Source organism: Ranitomeya imitator, chromosome 1 (genome assembly GCF_032444005.1).
Source record: "Ranitomeya imitator isolate aRanImi1 chromosome 1, aRanImi1.pri, whole genome shotgun sequence".
In the NCBI taxonomy this organism is placed as follows: Eukaryota; Metazoa; Chordata; class Amphibia; order Anura; family Dendrobatidae; genus Ranitomeya; species Ranitomeya imitator.
The window spans coordinates 693771994-693785533 of record NC_091282.1 but is presented as its reverse complement, the minus strand read 5'-3'; the positions used below and the strand labels follow the sequence as shown (position 1 = coordinate 693785533).

General features: G+C 44.5%; 1 protein-coding gene across 1 annotated transcript in view; it reads left to right on the top strand.

Annotated features, from left to right (window-relative positions):
• GANC (glucosidase alpha, neutral C) overlaps positions 1–9730 on the top strand; it is a 144591-nt gene extending 134861 nt beyond the window's left edge. Inside the window, exons 22-25 of the mRNA XM_069730586.1 lie at positions 903–1016; positions 3930–4042; positions 5809–5912; positions 9249–9730. Coding sequence (XP_069586687.1) covers positions 903–1016; positions 3930–4042; positions 5809–5912; positions 9249–9358 — 441 coding nt within the window. The 3' untranslated portion in view covers positions 9359–9730. The remainder of the gene's footprint in view (positions 1–902; positions 1017–3929; positions 4043–5808; positions 5913–9248) is intronic.
• The last annotated feature ends 3810 nt before the right edge of the window (positions 9731–13540 follow it).

The following is a 13540-nucleotide window of genomic DNA, read 5'->3' as shown; positions in this document are numbered from 1 at the left end:
AGTCTGCGTACTGCTTGCAGATCCCCAGGCACTGTGCTTAAGACACGTGTGCTCCCGCCCTCTTAAAGGGACGGTGCACGCCATCCTAGAGTGTCTCCCAGCCTATGGCTGAGAGACACTTATTATTTAAGGCACCTCCATTTCATGGGAGATACCTGATCAACGTGGTTAGTGTGTTCCCAACATGCTTGCTAGTTGTCAGGTCCCCAGTATCCACTAGTCAGTTTACCTGTCTGCTCCTACTTGCCTTTTGTCTCTGTATACCAGCCATACTGTCCTGCACCTGCCGTGGCAGTCTCTATACCAGCTGTACCCACCTGTATACCAACCATACCGTCCTGCACCTGCCAAGGCAGTCTGTATACCTGCCGTACCTGCCTGCACATGCTGTGCCAGTCTGTATACCAGTCATACCTACTTGCACCTGCAGAGTCTCCCAGTATTCCTCTCGTGCCTGCCTGTACTTGACCAGTCCACCTAGTCTTTGCCGTTCTATCACTCTGCAGTCTGCACTTTGGGGGTCAGCTGCTGTGCGTCCAAAATCTGTCCTTGAGTAGCATCTGGCATCCATTGGGAGCCAAGTCTAACCCCACCATCAGGGACTCTTACGAAAAGTCAGGTGTTTGCCCAGTTACACCCCTCCAGGCTCTCCTCAGACCATGGTGCAGTGGTTTTGCTATCCCCGTTACAGAAAATAATAAAATTAAATTCAGTGTGAATTTCTTTTGTGTCACCTGCATTTCCACAATACCTTCATACTGCACTGTAGTGTGTGTGTAAAAATGAGTTCTAGAGTTTTGATTATTTCTGTAGAACAATCTGGAGTGTGAGACCTGGGCATTGTAAACCTAGGGGCCATAACTAGCTAGTGTAATATAACTACTTTGTTTTTTTTCATGCAGATTCCAGTTTATCAACGTGGAGGATCTATTATTCCTTTACAAACAACAATTGGCAAGTCTTCAGGCTGGATGGAAAATTCTCCATATGAGCTACGTGTAGCACTAAATCGTAAGGTGAATGGCTTCAGTCTAAGGAAGAATGACAAGTTATTGTTATTATTTATTAATATAGCACCATTGATTCCATGGCGCTGTACATGAGAAGGGGGTTACATACAAATTACAGATATCACTTACAGTAAGCAAACTAACAATTGCAGACTGATACAGAGGGGAGAGGACCCTGCCCTTGCGGGCTTAGATTCTACAGGATGGTGCGGAAGGGGACAGAAGGTTGGGGGGTTGCAGCAGCTCCGTTGTTGGTGAGGTGGTAGCTCTGGTTGTGGTGATGGGGCAGGGAGGTCATTGCAGGCTGTAAGCTTTCTTGAAGAGGTGGGTTTTCAGGTTCCTTCTGAAGGATCCGAATGTGGTTAATAGTCGGACATGTTGGTGCACAGAATTTCAGAGGATGGGGGATATTCGGGAGTAGTCTTGGAGGCGATTAGGTGAGAAGCGAATAAAGGTACCGTCACACTGAACGATATCGCTAGCGATCCGTGACGTTGCAGCGTCCTGGCTAGCGATATCGTTCAGTTTGACACGAAGCAGCGATCAGGATCCTGCTGTGATGTCGTTGGTCGCTGCAGAAAGTCCAGCACTTTATTTCGTCGCTGGACTCCCTGCAGACATCGCTGAATCGGCGTGTGTGACGCCGATTCAGCGATGTCTTCACTGGTAACCAGGGTAAACATCGGGTTACTAAGTGCAGGGCCGCGCTTAGTAACCCGATGTTTACCCTGGTTACCATCGTAAAAGTAAAAAAAACAAACACTACATACTTACCTTCCGCTGTCTGTCCCCGGCGCTGTGCTTTCCTGCACTGACTGTGAGCGCCGGCCAGCCGGAAAGCACAGCGGTGACATCATCGCTCTGCTTTCTGGCCGCTGTGCTCACAGTCAGTGCAGGAAAGCACAGCGCCGGGGACAGACAGCGGAAGGTAAGTATGTAGTGTTTGTTTTTTTACTTTTACGATGGTAACCAGGGTAAACATCGGGTTACTAAGCGCGGCCCTGCGCTTAGTAACCCGATGTTTACCCTGGTTACCGGCATCGTTGGTCGCTGGAGAGCTGTCTACGTGACAGCTCTCCAGCAACCAAACAGCGACGCTGCAGCGATCGACATTGTTGTCGGTATCGCTGCAGCGTCGTTGAGTGTGAAGGTACCTTAAGTGTGGAGGAGTGAAGGAGGTCTTGGGAGGACCGGAGATTACACAAGGGAAGATATCGGGAGATTAGGTCAGAGATATATGGAAGATACAGGTTATGGATGGCTTTGTAGGTTAGTATTAGTAATTTGAACTGGATACGCTGAGGGAATGGGAACCAGTGAGCAGATTTGCAGAGGGGAGAAGCGGAGGAGTAGCAAGGAGAGAAATGAATTAGTCGGGCAGAAGAGTTAAGGATGGACTGGAGAGGTGCGAGTTGGTTAATTATTATTGTCTGTGGCATTGACTAAAGTGGTTATCCCTTGTCAAAAGAAAATCTGTCCAGAGCAGAGGTGAAATACAAAAACAAGTTGCTAATAAGTTTTAACATATTAAATTAATTTAAAATGCCTCTTTAGTCTAGCCACATCAATTAAGTATAAAATCTTTTTTATTGAATGTTGAGCAAAAACATGTTGTAAGACAGTAACATCATAAAATGAGGTACAGAGCCTACGGGTTTCGAGTGGTTGACCCGCTCCTAATCATGGCATGGCATTAAATTAATTTATATTTTCAAAACTTCATTGATCACCCAATTACACTCCCTGTTATGTGGTCCAAGAAGTTTTCCTTACAGCCTTATGCGTAAAGCCTCCACCCGCTTCCCATGTGTCTGTCTGGCTCAGTTCATTAGCTAAACCAACCCTCTTCGTCACCACATCAATAGTCCTATTACAGTATGTTATGGAACATTTCTAGCCTTGAGACTACAGGGATCAAGGTCCCTTAGGCTTTTTCCTGCATTGTTGTGCATGGAAATATTGTAAATGTTTTATTTTAAGAGTCTACCAATTTTGGTCTAACTGGCCAAACACATTCACTTTCGATTGAACTAAGTGTGCATGTGTATGACAGGCTTTTCAGGAATAATCGTCTGAACAAGCGTTTGATCAACTGCTGTTGAAGGTGTTTTTTCGAAATAGGTCAATATTGGACATTTAAAATGGATGCTGCAGGCGAATGAAGATCCATAAGCCAAAAAATGCTGGACCATTAGTGTCTTTATAGAGGATGTCCATATCTATGCATGTCAGGGACGAACAGACCTCTTCACCAGTATACACATCATCACCAGCTTGAAACATGTAGAAAGGACATGCTAAATAAAGTCACTATTGTTCCAGCATCCTTTGGCTTATTGATTGTCATTTGTCGGCATTGCAGACAGGTATCTAGTCCTGATCTACAAGGCTGTGACCTGTGAGGCTTCCTACTTGTTTATATGGGATGGGCAGCAGTAACAGGACCATCAACTTCTAAACACAACACCTGAGGGCTCAGTCAGACTTCTGAGAATGGACCACAATTTACAGACTGGACATGGCTCTCCCAACTGGAGCATGACAGCTTCATGTATTTCCATAAGGCCGTCACGTTTAGGAGACCCGTGGCCAGTCCGTGCTCCGACCTCTTTACGTGGACATCTGAATGAGCCCTTAAGGTGAACGAGCCATTACCAGGGGTATTTCACGCCTACCTTCTCTCAGAGATTATGTTTATAAGGGTCTATACCTGTATAGGAACTGAAACATGAATGATAAACAACAGAATCATTAAGGGTCCCAGACTGGAAACTGGAGCCATTTGCTATGTCTTCATTTACGTCACTCTCTGCTTGGCATGCATCATAGACTAGGACATGTGTGCGGCTGCTGCCACTTCTGACCGGGCTGCCGCCCATGTGGTCTCACCCTAAATGGATCTCTTGAATTTATTTCCAGGGTACCGCTGTGGGAGAAATCTACATTGATGACGGTCATTCATTTCAGTACCTCCACGAGAACATGTTCACCTACAGAAAATTCACTTTTAAAAAAAATGTTTTGTACTCACGGTAAGAGAATGGCAAAAATATCAACTAGATTCCAAGTTTTGGCACCAGTATGTAAGGCCAGGCTTATATATTATTATTTATACTAGTTCTCAAGTAGTTTAAAAATCAAAAGAAGGGTTAAATCCTAGTGCAACGGAAAGGCCAAAATATTCTCTGATAATTCTCTATAATATGCATCAGTTTATGCAGTCAGTGACCCCGAAAACACAAATCTTATGAAGGTTTTTCTTCCTATTTTAATAAGATATATTTTGGATAGGATATTTAAGATGCTGACAAATCCGCGCTCGTCCAAAATCAGGCAAGAGAATCACAGAGCTCAGAAGAGTTGCATACTTTATTCAGGTCTATAAAACTACGCATTTCGTGGACATCCTCTTCACTTCCTCAGGTACATAGCCAATTGGATATGCGCGGATTTGTCAGGATGATGTCAACCAAGCCAAGAAATCAATCCTGATAGTTTATGGATGCAATGTTAGTACAGTACATGACTTATTATTAGTAATGAGCAAATATACTCGTTACTCGAGATTTCTCGAGCACGCTCGGGTGACCTCCGAGTATTTTTTAGTGCTCAGAGATTTAGTTTTCATCGCCGCAGCTGAATGATTTACATCTGATAGCCAGGCTGAGTACATGTGGGGGTTGGCTGGTTGCTAGGGAATCCCCACATGTAATCAAGCTGGCTAACAGATGTAAATCATTCAGCTGAGGTGAGGAAAAACCGGGAAATCAGGAAATCTCGAGTAACGAGTATATTCGCTCATCACTACCTATTATGTCATGTGCTGTGGTAGGACTTCTATGGCAGGACCATCTGTGCAGTGAAGACCACCATTATGTGCTGTGGTAGGACTTCTATGGCAGGACCATCTGTGCAGTGAAGACCACCATTATGTGCTGTGGTAGGACTTCTATGGCAGGACCATCTGTGTAGTGAAGACTACCATTATGTACTGTGGTAGGACTTCTATGGCAGGATCATCTGTGCAGTGAAGACCACCATTATCCTCCATTATGTGCTGTGGTAGGACTTCTATGGCAGGACCATCTGTGAAGTGAAGACCTCCATTATGTGCTGTAGTAGGACTTCTATGGCAGAACCATCTGTGCAGTGAAGACCACCATTATGTGCTGTGGTAGGACTTCTATGGCAGGACCATCTGTGTAGTGAAGACTACCATTATGTACTGTGGTAGGACTTCTATGGCAGGATCATCTGTGCAGTGAAGACCACCATTATCCTCCATTATGTGCTGTGGTAGGACTTCTATGGCAGAACCATCTGTGCAGTGAAGACATCCATCATGTTTTGTGGTAGGACTTCTATGGCAGGACCATATGTGCAGTGAAGACCACCATTATGTGCTGTGGTAGGACTTCTATGGCAGGACCATCTGTGCAGTGAAGACCACCATTATGTGCTGTGGTAGGACTTCTATGGCAGAACCATCTGTGCAGTGAAGACATCCATCATGTGTTGTGGTAGGACTTCTATGGCAGGACCATATGTGCAGTGAAGACCACCATTATGTGCTGTGGTAGGACTTCTATGGCAGGACCACCTGTGCAGTGAAGACCACCATTATATGCTGTGGTAGGACTTCTACGGCAGGACCATCTGTGTAGTGAAGATCATCACTGTGTGCTAACTTAAAGTAGACTTCTGCTTGCTCAGTTATGTCTATTAGAATATATATTTATATTTATTGTTAAATTATTAATAAATCGCCAGTGAAAATTCTATTTTTTTTATTTTTTAGTTCTGCTGACAAACTAGGTTGTTTCCCAGTGAAATCCACCCTGGAAAATGTTCATGTAATGGGTTTCAAGAAATCACCATCTGAGGTCATTGTACATCAAGCTGGTAAGATGTAGATCCTTGCTGCACGGTATAAAAAAACATAAAGTTAATTAAGAAGTCCTCAGACAGTGGTGCCGTGTGGTTTTTGAAAATTAATCAATAATTTAGAAGGAACACCATGTAATGGCAATGTTTAAAAATACAACTCGTTTCACAAAAAAAGCCGAACTTTATAAACTACACTGACAATTATAAAATGTCAAATAAAAGCAGAATGGATCTTTAGGAATGAGGATAAAAAAATATAAAAACAGGAGTTGGTCGTTTACTCTGGGTGAGCAGTTATCAAAGTGAAAAATCTTGACAGAATGATCCACATGAAGGCTAAATAAACGTTTTAATAAGTTTGCCATGTGACATGAGACCCCCTTTGATCAGTAAAATGAAAGGACATGGATGAGTAGCTGGAACCGGACTATTTCCTTTTCATAAACCAATGGCACACATGAAAATAAGAAACTTTGTAATATATTTTATCAGAGAAATCTGCTTCATTCTTCTGCTAGACTGAATATTCATTCTCAAAACTGGAGCTCACAAAGTTCTATGGAGAACTGGAACTGTTTCAGTAGAATTCTCAACAGAATTTCTGGATCTGCCTCTAGCTCCTCCCTCTTCTCTATAGAATTTTAAAAGCACCAACTGCCATCTGCTATCTCAGGAATGGAAAAATCTGTCTTAACTGCTTTTAACCCTGAATTCAGAGTAAAAGATCAATCCTGGAGGAGAAAGAAGCAGATTTTCTGTTAAGATATATTACAAAGTTTCTGTTCATATAAGAGGGTGGTGGCCCACTCCTTGCCCAGGGGCCCACCAGAGGATTCTCCTGTTCTTCTGTGGGTCAGACCAAGCCTGTGATCCACCAGATGAACAAGGGGGTTCCTGAGGCCCTCAGCATTTTTCAGTTCTGGCAGCCTGTGCAGCGTAGCAGATAGGAACGGTTAGAGCTGGTGTTCACTTTTATTCCTGAGATGCTGCATGATCCCATCTTGGGAGGTGTCTTGCAGGTGTACACCAGAAGGCTGAAGTTGCTCAAAATGAAGAGCTAGTTAGTAAGTCAATTAGCCATTAGCCTGATAAAAGGAAGGCTTGGGATGAACTTCCACTCCTCCTTCCCTGTGAACTTTAAGTGCCTTATATTTATTATTGAAAGAGCAGCAGTGTAAGATGCATTGCCAAATGTGGTATCACTGAACATGACAAGCCTAAGTATACGTATATTATGAGCAATGGATAAAATGTTCAGTGTTTCCTAGCCTTTATTTGTACCTTCCGTCTCTGTCAGAACTTATTGAAATAAGTGACAATCACATAACATTTAAAGGGGTTGTCTGGGACTTTAACATTGATGTGATGGCCTGTCTTTTGGGATAGGTCATCAAAATCTGATCCATGGGAGTGCGAAACTCGGCACCCACGCCAATCAGCTGTTCCCGGAGTCAGTGTCGACCGGATCTGCTCAGTTGTGGAGCTGTACATTGACTGTATCGTGGCCGCAGCCAGGTACTGCATATCTGCCTACTATTAAAATCAATACGGGGCGGATGTCCAATACCGGGTGCAGCAAACATTCTGTCCATGGAGCTGTGCTGCGCAGCTCTACAACTGAGCAGTTCTGGCTGTCGACAACACCAGAGACACTTGATCAGAGGGAGTGTCAAATGTTACACCCCCACCGATCATACATTGATGACCTATCCTAATGATAGGCCATGAATGTTAAAGTCTCACACAACCCCTTTAATCAGTATGAAAAAGGGACTTAATCTGTTTAATTCTAAAAAGAATGTTCAGTCTATTACTTTGGTATTAGATCAGAGAAGATCTGTAACTTGGCCCTCACCTATCCTGTGAGTTCTGGTCCCTCTCATCTCTTGGCATCACAGACTTGGTCCTATCCTGGATCTAGTTATATCTGACAGATCGAACATTCAGTGTCTCCCTCCCCCGCACCATCTCCTCGCTCTGCCCCTTGTCTGTTGGGGTTCCTCAAGGCTCTGTTTTAGGACCCCTACTCTTCTCCATCTACACCTTCGGCCTAGGACAGCTCATAGAATCCCACGGTATGCAGTATCATCTCTACGCCGATGACACGCAGATCTACCTATCCGGACCTGACCCTATTTCCTTACTTACCAAAATCCCACTCTGTCTGTCTGCTATCTAGGCCTTCTATTCTGCACGCTTTCTAAAACTGAACATGGACAAAACAGAATTCATCATCTTTCCCCATTCTCACTCTACCCCTCCACCAGACCTATCTATCAATGTCAATGGCTGCTCACTTTCCCCAGTCCCACACGCCCCGTGCCTCGGGGTGATCCTCGACTCCTCTCTTTTAAGCCACATATCGAAACCCTTGCCTCCTCCTGCCGTTTCAAACTCAAAAATATCTCCCAGATCCGCACATTCCTTGACTGTGACACCATAAAAACACTAGTGCATGCCCTTATCATCTCCCGCCTTGACTACTGCAACCTTCTACTCTCTGGCCTCCCCTCTAGCACTCTGGAACCACTCCAATCGATCTGCTGCCCGACTAATCTACCTGTCTCCCCGCTATTCCCCAGCCTCTCCCCTATGACAAGCCCTTCACTGGCTTCCTATCGCCCAGAGACTCCAGTTCAAAACCTTTACAATGACATACAAAGCCATCCACAACCTGTCTCCTCCATACATCTGTGACATGGTCTCGCGGTACTTACCTACACGCAACTTCCGATCCTCTCAAGATCTCCTTCTCTACTCCCCTCTCATCTCTTCTTCCCACAACCGCATCCAAGACTTCTCCCGTGCTTCCCCTATACTCTGGAACTCTCTACCACAACACATCAGACTCTCGCCTACCATAGAAACCTTCAAAAAGAACCTGAAAACTCACCTCTTCCGACAAGCCTACAGCCTGCAGTGATCCTCAACCTACTGAACCGCCGCACAACCAGCTCTACCCTCTCCTAATGTATTTTTACCCATCCCCTGCAGATTGTGAGCCCTCGCGGGCAGGGTCCTCCCTCCTTATGTACCTGTGTGCCTTGTTTTTTGCTCATGTTTATTTGTATTTGTCCCCTTTTCACATGTAAAGAGCCATGGAATAAATGGCGCTATAAAAATGTATTATAATAATAATACGATTTAGGCCTCTATAGTTTTGCTCCTGTAATCAGTTCTGGATTAGGTCTATTATAATTTTTATTTGTTACGAATGTAACAATTCAAGTGATATTTGCATAATTTTTATCAACGCAGAAACAATATAGAATCAGTTGTTTTCAATGATCTGCACTGCGACTAATATTTATTGTAGAAAACTTTCAGCATCTTTTTTATATTCTCCTACAGGTAGAGAAAAGAGAAAGCTGAGCTACACCTACCACAAAAACCTCTGTGTCCTGAGTCTGGAGAACGTCTCCATAAGAGTCTCTGAGGACTGGGAGATTCACATTAAATGATGTTTACTCTGAGATTTCTTCATGTGATGCTGCTTGGATTTTAGATGTCAGATTTATCTTATTGTTCCCATGCAGTCACTTAATTTTCCTTTGATTTGTGTAAACCAGTGAAAATTGTCTTTTTTCTGGACCAATAACATCAGCTTATAAATGATAACTTGTTTTACCTGGACAACCCTTTGAGTAATGCTTTGGGTGCTGTCCTGTGATAATACCTGTTGTGGAATACAGACGGTGAGTCTTCACGATGTTTGTACATTGTATATCCACGGGTGCAGTAATGTGTTGGAGTTCTAATAAATGAGAGTCCCCTTCAAGTGACTAAAATAAAAGTAAAAACATAATTTAAAAAAATATACTTTTTTTTGCAAATCCCTTTGTTTGTTTGTTTATTTTTAATATCAATCTTAAAAATAATAAAGATTTATTACCAAGAAAATTTATAATAAAACACATCATAACCAGATATATTCAAGTAAGAAAACAAAGGAAGACAGTGTAAGCACCCCCGTGGCCCCTCCAGTGAATGAAAACATTTTTTAAGAATTTTTTTTTAACACAAACTGGTTACATTCTTCTGTACTGGTAACTTTAACACCAATGTTATGGGATCGGTCTAAAAGTGTAATTGGAGTAAAAGTTAATTTGAGTGTATTTTTCCTCCGGCAGTTTTTAATAAGCAAAAAAGACAGATTTAGAGATTTTATGGGTTCTTCACCTGATACTTCAATGTAGAGTGAGACACTGTCCCAATGTCCTTGCCTGAAGCAGGTTTTACTCACACAGGACTATTATCCTTGTTGCTGACCTTAATCTTATATTGTTTCCTTGCTACACTCTTGTCAGTCTTTACGCATCCTTAAAGGGAATCTGTCAGTAAGATAAACCCTCTTAAGCTGTCTATATGGGAATGTAGGTCATAGGAAGCTGAGTAAAATGATACCTTGATCTCTACAATCTGATGCCTTATTCCAGAGAAATTCACGTTTTTCTTATATGTAAATAAGCAGTTAAGATCTATGGGCTGGACATAGATCTTCCCTAGAGCCCACCTCCAGAGATTATTTTAAATGAAATGAGGTGCTACCAGTGTGACATGTGATGGTTACCAGTGTGATGCGTAATTGCCACTCTCCTCTCTTTGATCTCACTGCATCTGAGCGTGACAGCTGCATACAGACACATGAGTCACATTCAGGTCAGGAGAGCAGACTGTCAGTCCAAGGATTGCAATGCGATTCTCACACGAGTATTACTGTTAGTGCACTTACTGACACATCTGCAGGTTCCTCTCAATGCTTGAGCTTCCATCTCACAGGCAGATAGGATTGCAGTAGTGTTATAATGCAAACACCATCACTCCCAAATGTTTAATCTGATGCCCCTGGAGCCAAAATGATTGCAGCCAGAATCTTCTACCCCTGCGCATATGGTAGAGCAGGTGGTGATGGACCTGTTAGTGCACTCCCTTCAAGGACAATGCAAACTTGGGTTGCCCAGGGTGATCTCAGGAACGCCGATGACCTGATGGGCTGGTTCAAGAAGGAAGGAGGGGAAGTCGAGGGTTCCTTGGGGAGGCAACACTCCATACTGGTGGTCCCAACAAGAGGCAGAGGCCCAAAAGGGGCTGAGGTGTCCAAGATCCAAAGGGGAGGGGAGGTTATGCGGAAGGTCCCTGCTGGTAATATTATATATTGGAAATGTCACGGCCCAGACCATGTAGCTCCCGTTGTCTCCTGACCTCCAAGCAGATGGACAATAGCCTGGGACGCTGCTGTTCATACTATGCGTTTCCAGCCTGCAGTGTGAACGGTTCTTCCAGTGAGGGGCCCCTAGCTTGTCCCGTAAAGGTGAATGGTCTGAAAGTGACTGGACTGATACTCAGTTTAGTGACCCTCGTAAGGGCCACACTTCATCTCCTTGGGGAGAGGGTTGGCGTCTGAAGCATCCACAGGGATGTTAAAGACTATTCAGTGGCCAGAGTGGACATTAAAATATCCCAAGGTATGGAATCCTACAAGGTCAGCGTGGTCCAGGACTTATTGCACCCTGTTGTCATAGGCTGCGACTTTTGTTTGTTTTGGGATTTGTGGGGGAAGGCGCCAGAGCTCGGTTGCCCAGATCATAGACGGGTTGCCCTTAAAGAATTGTCACCACCCCCAGAATCTGATGGGTTTCCCTTCTGTGTCTTTATGGGGGGGAGGGGTATCAGAAGTTAGTGTCCTCTAAGGCCATTATTTCTCAGTTAGAGGTGACCAGTGAAAATTTTGGAACTGCTCAAATGAAGGAACTGGCATTAGAAGGGGAATTTGATAATGTTACTGTAACAAATGGGGTTGCTCAAGAGCCAGGGGCCGACACCTGGTTTCCATACTTTGCAGTAAATGAGGACTTGCTATATCGACTTACTAAACTGAGCGGGGAGGTAATAGGGCACCTATTAATACTGGAACCCTTTAGACTTAGGGTGTTAGACCTGGCTGATTCTCATGTCTGGGGTGGGCACCTGAGCGTAGACAAAACACAAGAGCGGGTCCAATAGATTTTCTACTAGCCTAAATGTCACTGAGAGATTGTTAACTATTGCTGATCCTGCCCCACCTGTCAGTTTGCTGCTCTAGTCTTTCATTTTCATAGTTCCCAACTGCCATTATTCATAATAGAGGTCCTATTTGACCGCATTGCTATGGGTCTGGTCACATCCCTGGTTAAGTCTGCCAGAGGGCACCAATATATCCTGGTGGTCATGGACTACACAACACAGTACCCAGAAGTGGTACCACTGAGAAACTCCTCAGACAGGAGTACGGCACAAGAGCTAGTCCATACATTTTCCTGGGTGGGCCTGCTAAAGGAGTTCAAGATGGACCAAGGAACTCTTTTTATATCTAAAGTGATTTGGGAGTTGTGTAAGGTCCTCCAGATTATGCAACTCCAAATATCGGTGTACCATCCGCAGATGGGCGGCCTGGTGGAAAGGTTCAACAAAACCCTGAAGGCCATGCTCAAGAAGCTCATGGAGAAGGATAGCAGACACTGGGATTGCCGACTCCCGCATCTGCTGTTTTCTATTAGGGAAGTTTCACAGGCATCTACGGGGATTTCTCCATTTGAGCTGTTGGCAGGCTTGCACCCTCTTAGAGTTCTGGATATTCAAAAGGAGACGTGGGAAGCAAAAGTTACACTTGCCAGAGCATTATCGAGCATGTGGCCCAAAGGCAGGCTAGTATTGCAAAGGTGATGCCGATTGTGAAAGAGCACCTCCTTCAGGCACAAGAGGCCCAGGCAAGAGTCTACAATAAGGTGTTGAGGCTGAGACAGTTTATCTATGGAGATCAGGTATTAATGTTGACTCCCACTGTTGAAAGTAAATTTCTGGCCTATTGGCAGGGGCCATACGAAGTGGTTGAAAAAGGGCAACGTCTACTACAAAGTCCACCAACCAGGGAGAACAAATCCGTATCAGGTATACCACATCAACCTGTTTACGCCGTGATGAGACAGGGAAACAGTGGAAGCCATATGCCTGGAAGCCAATCAGGAAGCCAAGGTTGAGGATGTCACAATGGCAGAGTCACTGTCTTTGCCGCTAACTGCTTCAGTGGAACCGTGACCTGTAGGGTTGAGCGAAACGGATCGTTCATTTTCATAAGTCGCCGACTTTTGTCAAAGTCGGGTTTCATGAAACCCGCCCCGATCCCTGTGTGGGGTCGGCCAAGCGGTACGCGACTTTCGCGCCAAAGTCGCGTTTCAATGATGCGAAAAGCTCCATTTCTCAGCCAATGAAGGTGGACGCAGCGTGATGACATAGGTCTCAGTCCCCACCATCTTAGAGAAGGGCATAAAAGTGATTGGCTTGCTTTCTGCGACGTCACAGGGGCTATAAAGGGGCGTTCCCGCCGACCGCCATCTTACTGCTGCTGATCTGAGCATAGGGAGAGGTTGCTGCCACTTCGTCAGAAGCAGGGATAGCGTTAGGCAGGGTACATTAACCCCCAAACCGTTTGTGCTGTAGCGATTTCCACTGTCCAACACCACCTTTTGTTTGCAGGGACAGTGGAGGCTAATTTTTTTTTTCCTCAGCGCTGTAGCTCATTGGGCTGCCCTAGAAGGCTCCCTGATAGCTGTATTGCTGTTTATACGCCGCTGTGCAAACCAACTGCTTTTTTCAAAGCACAAATC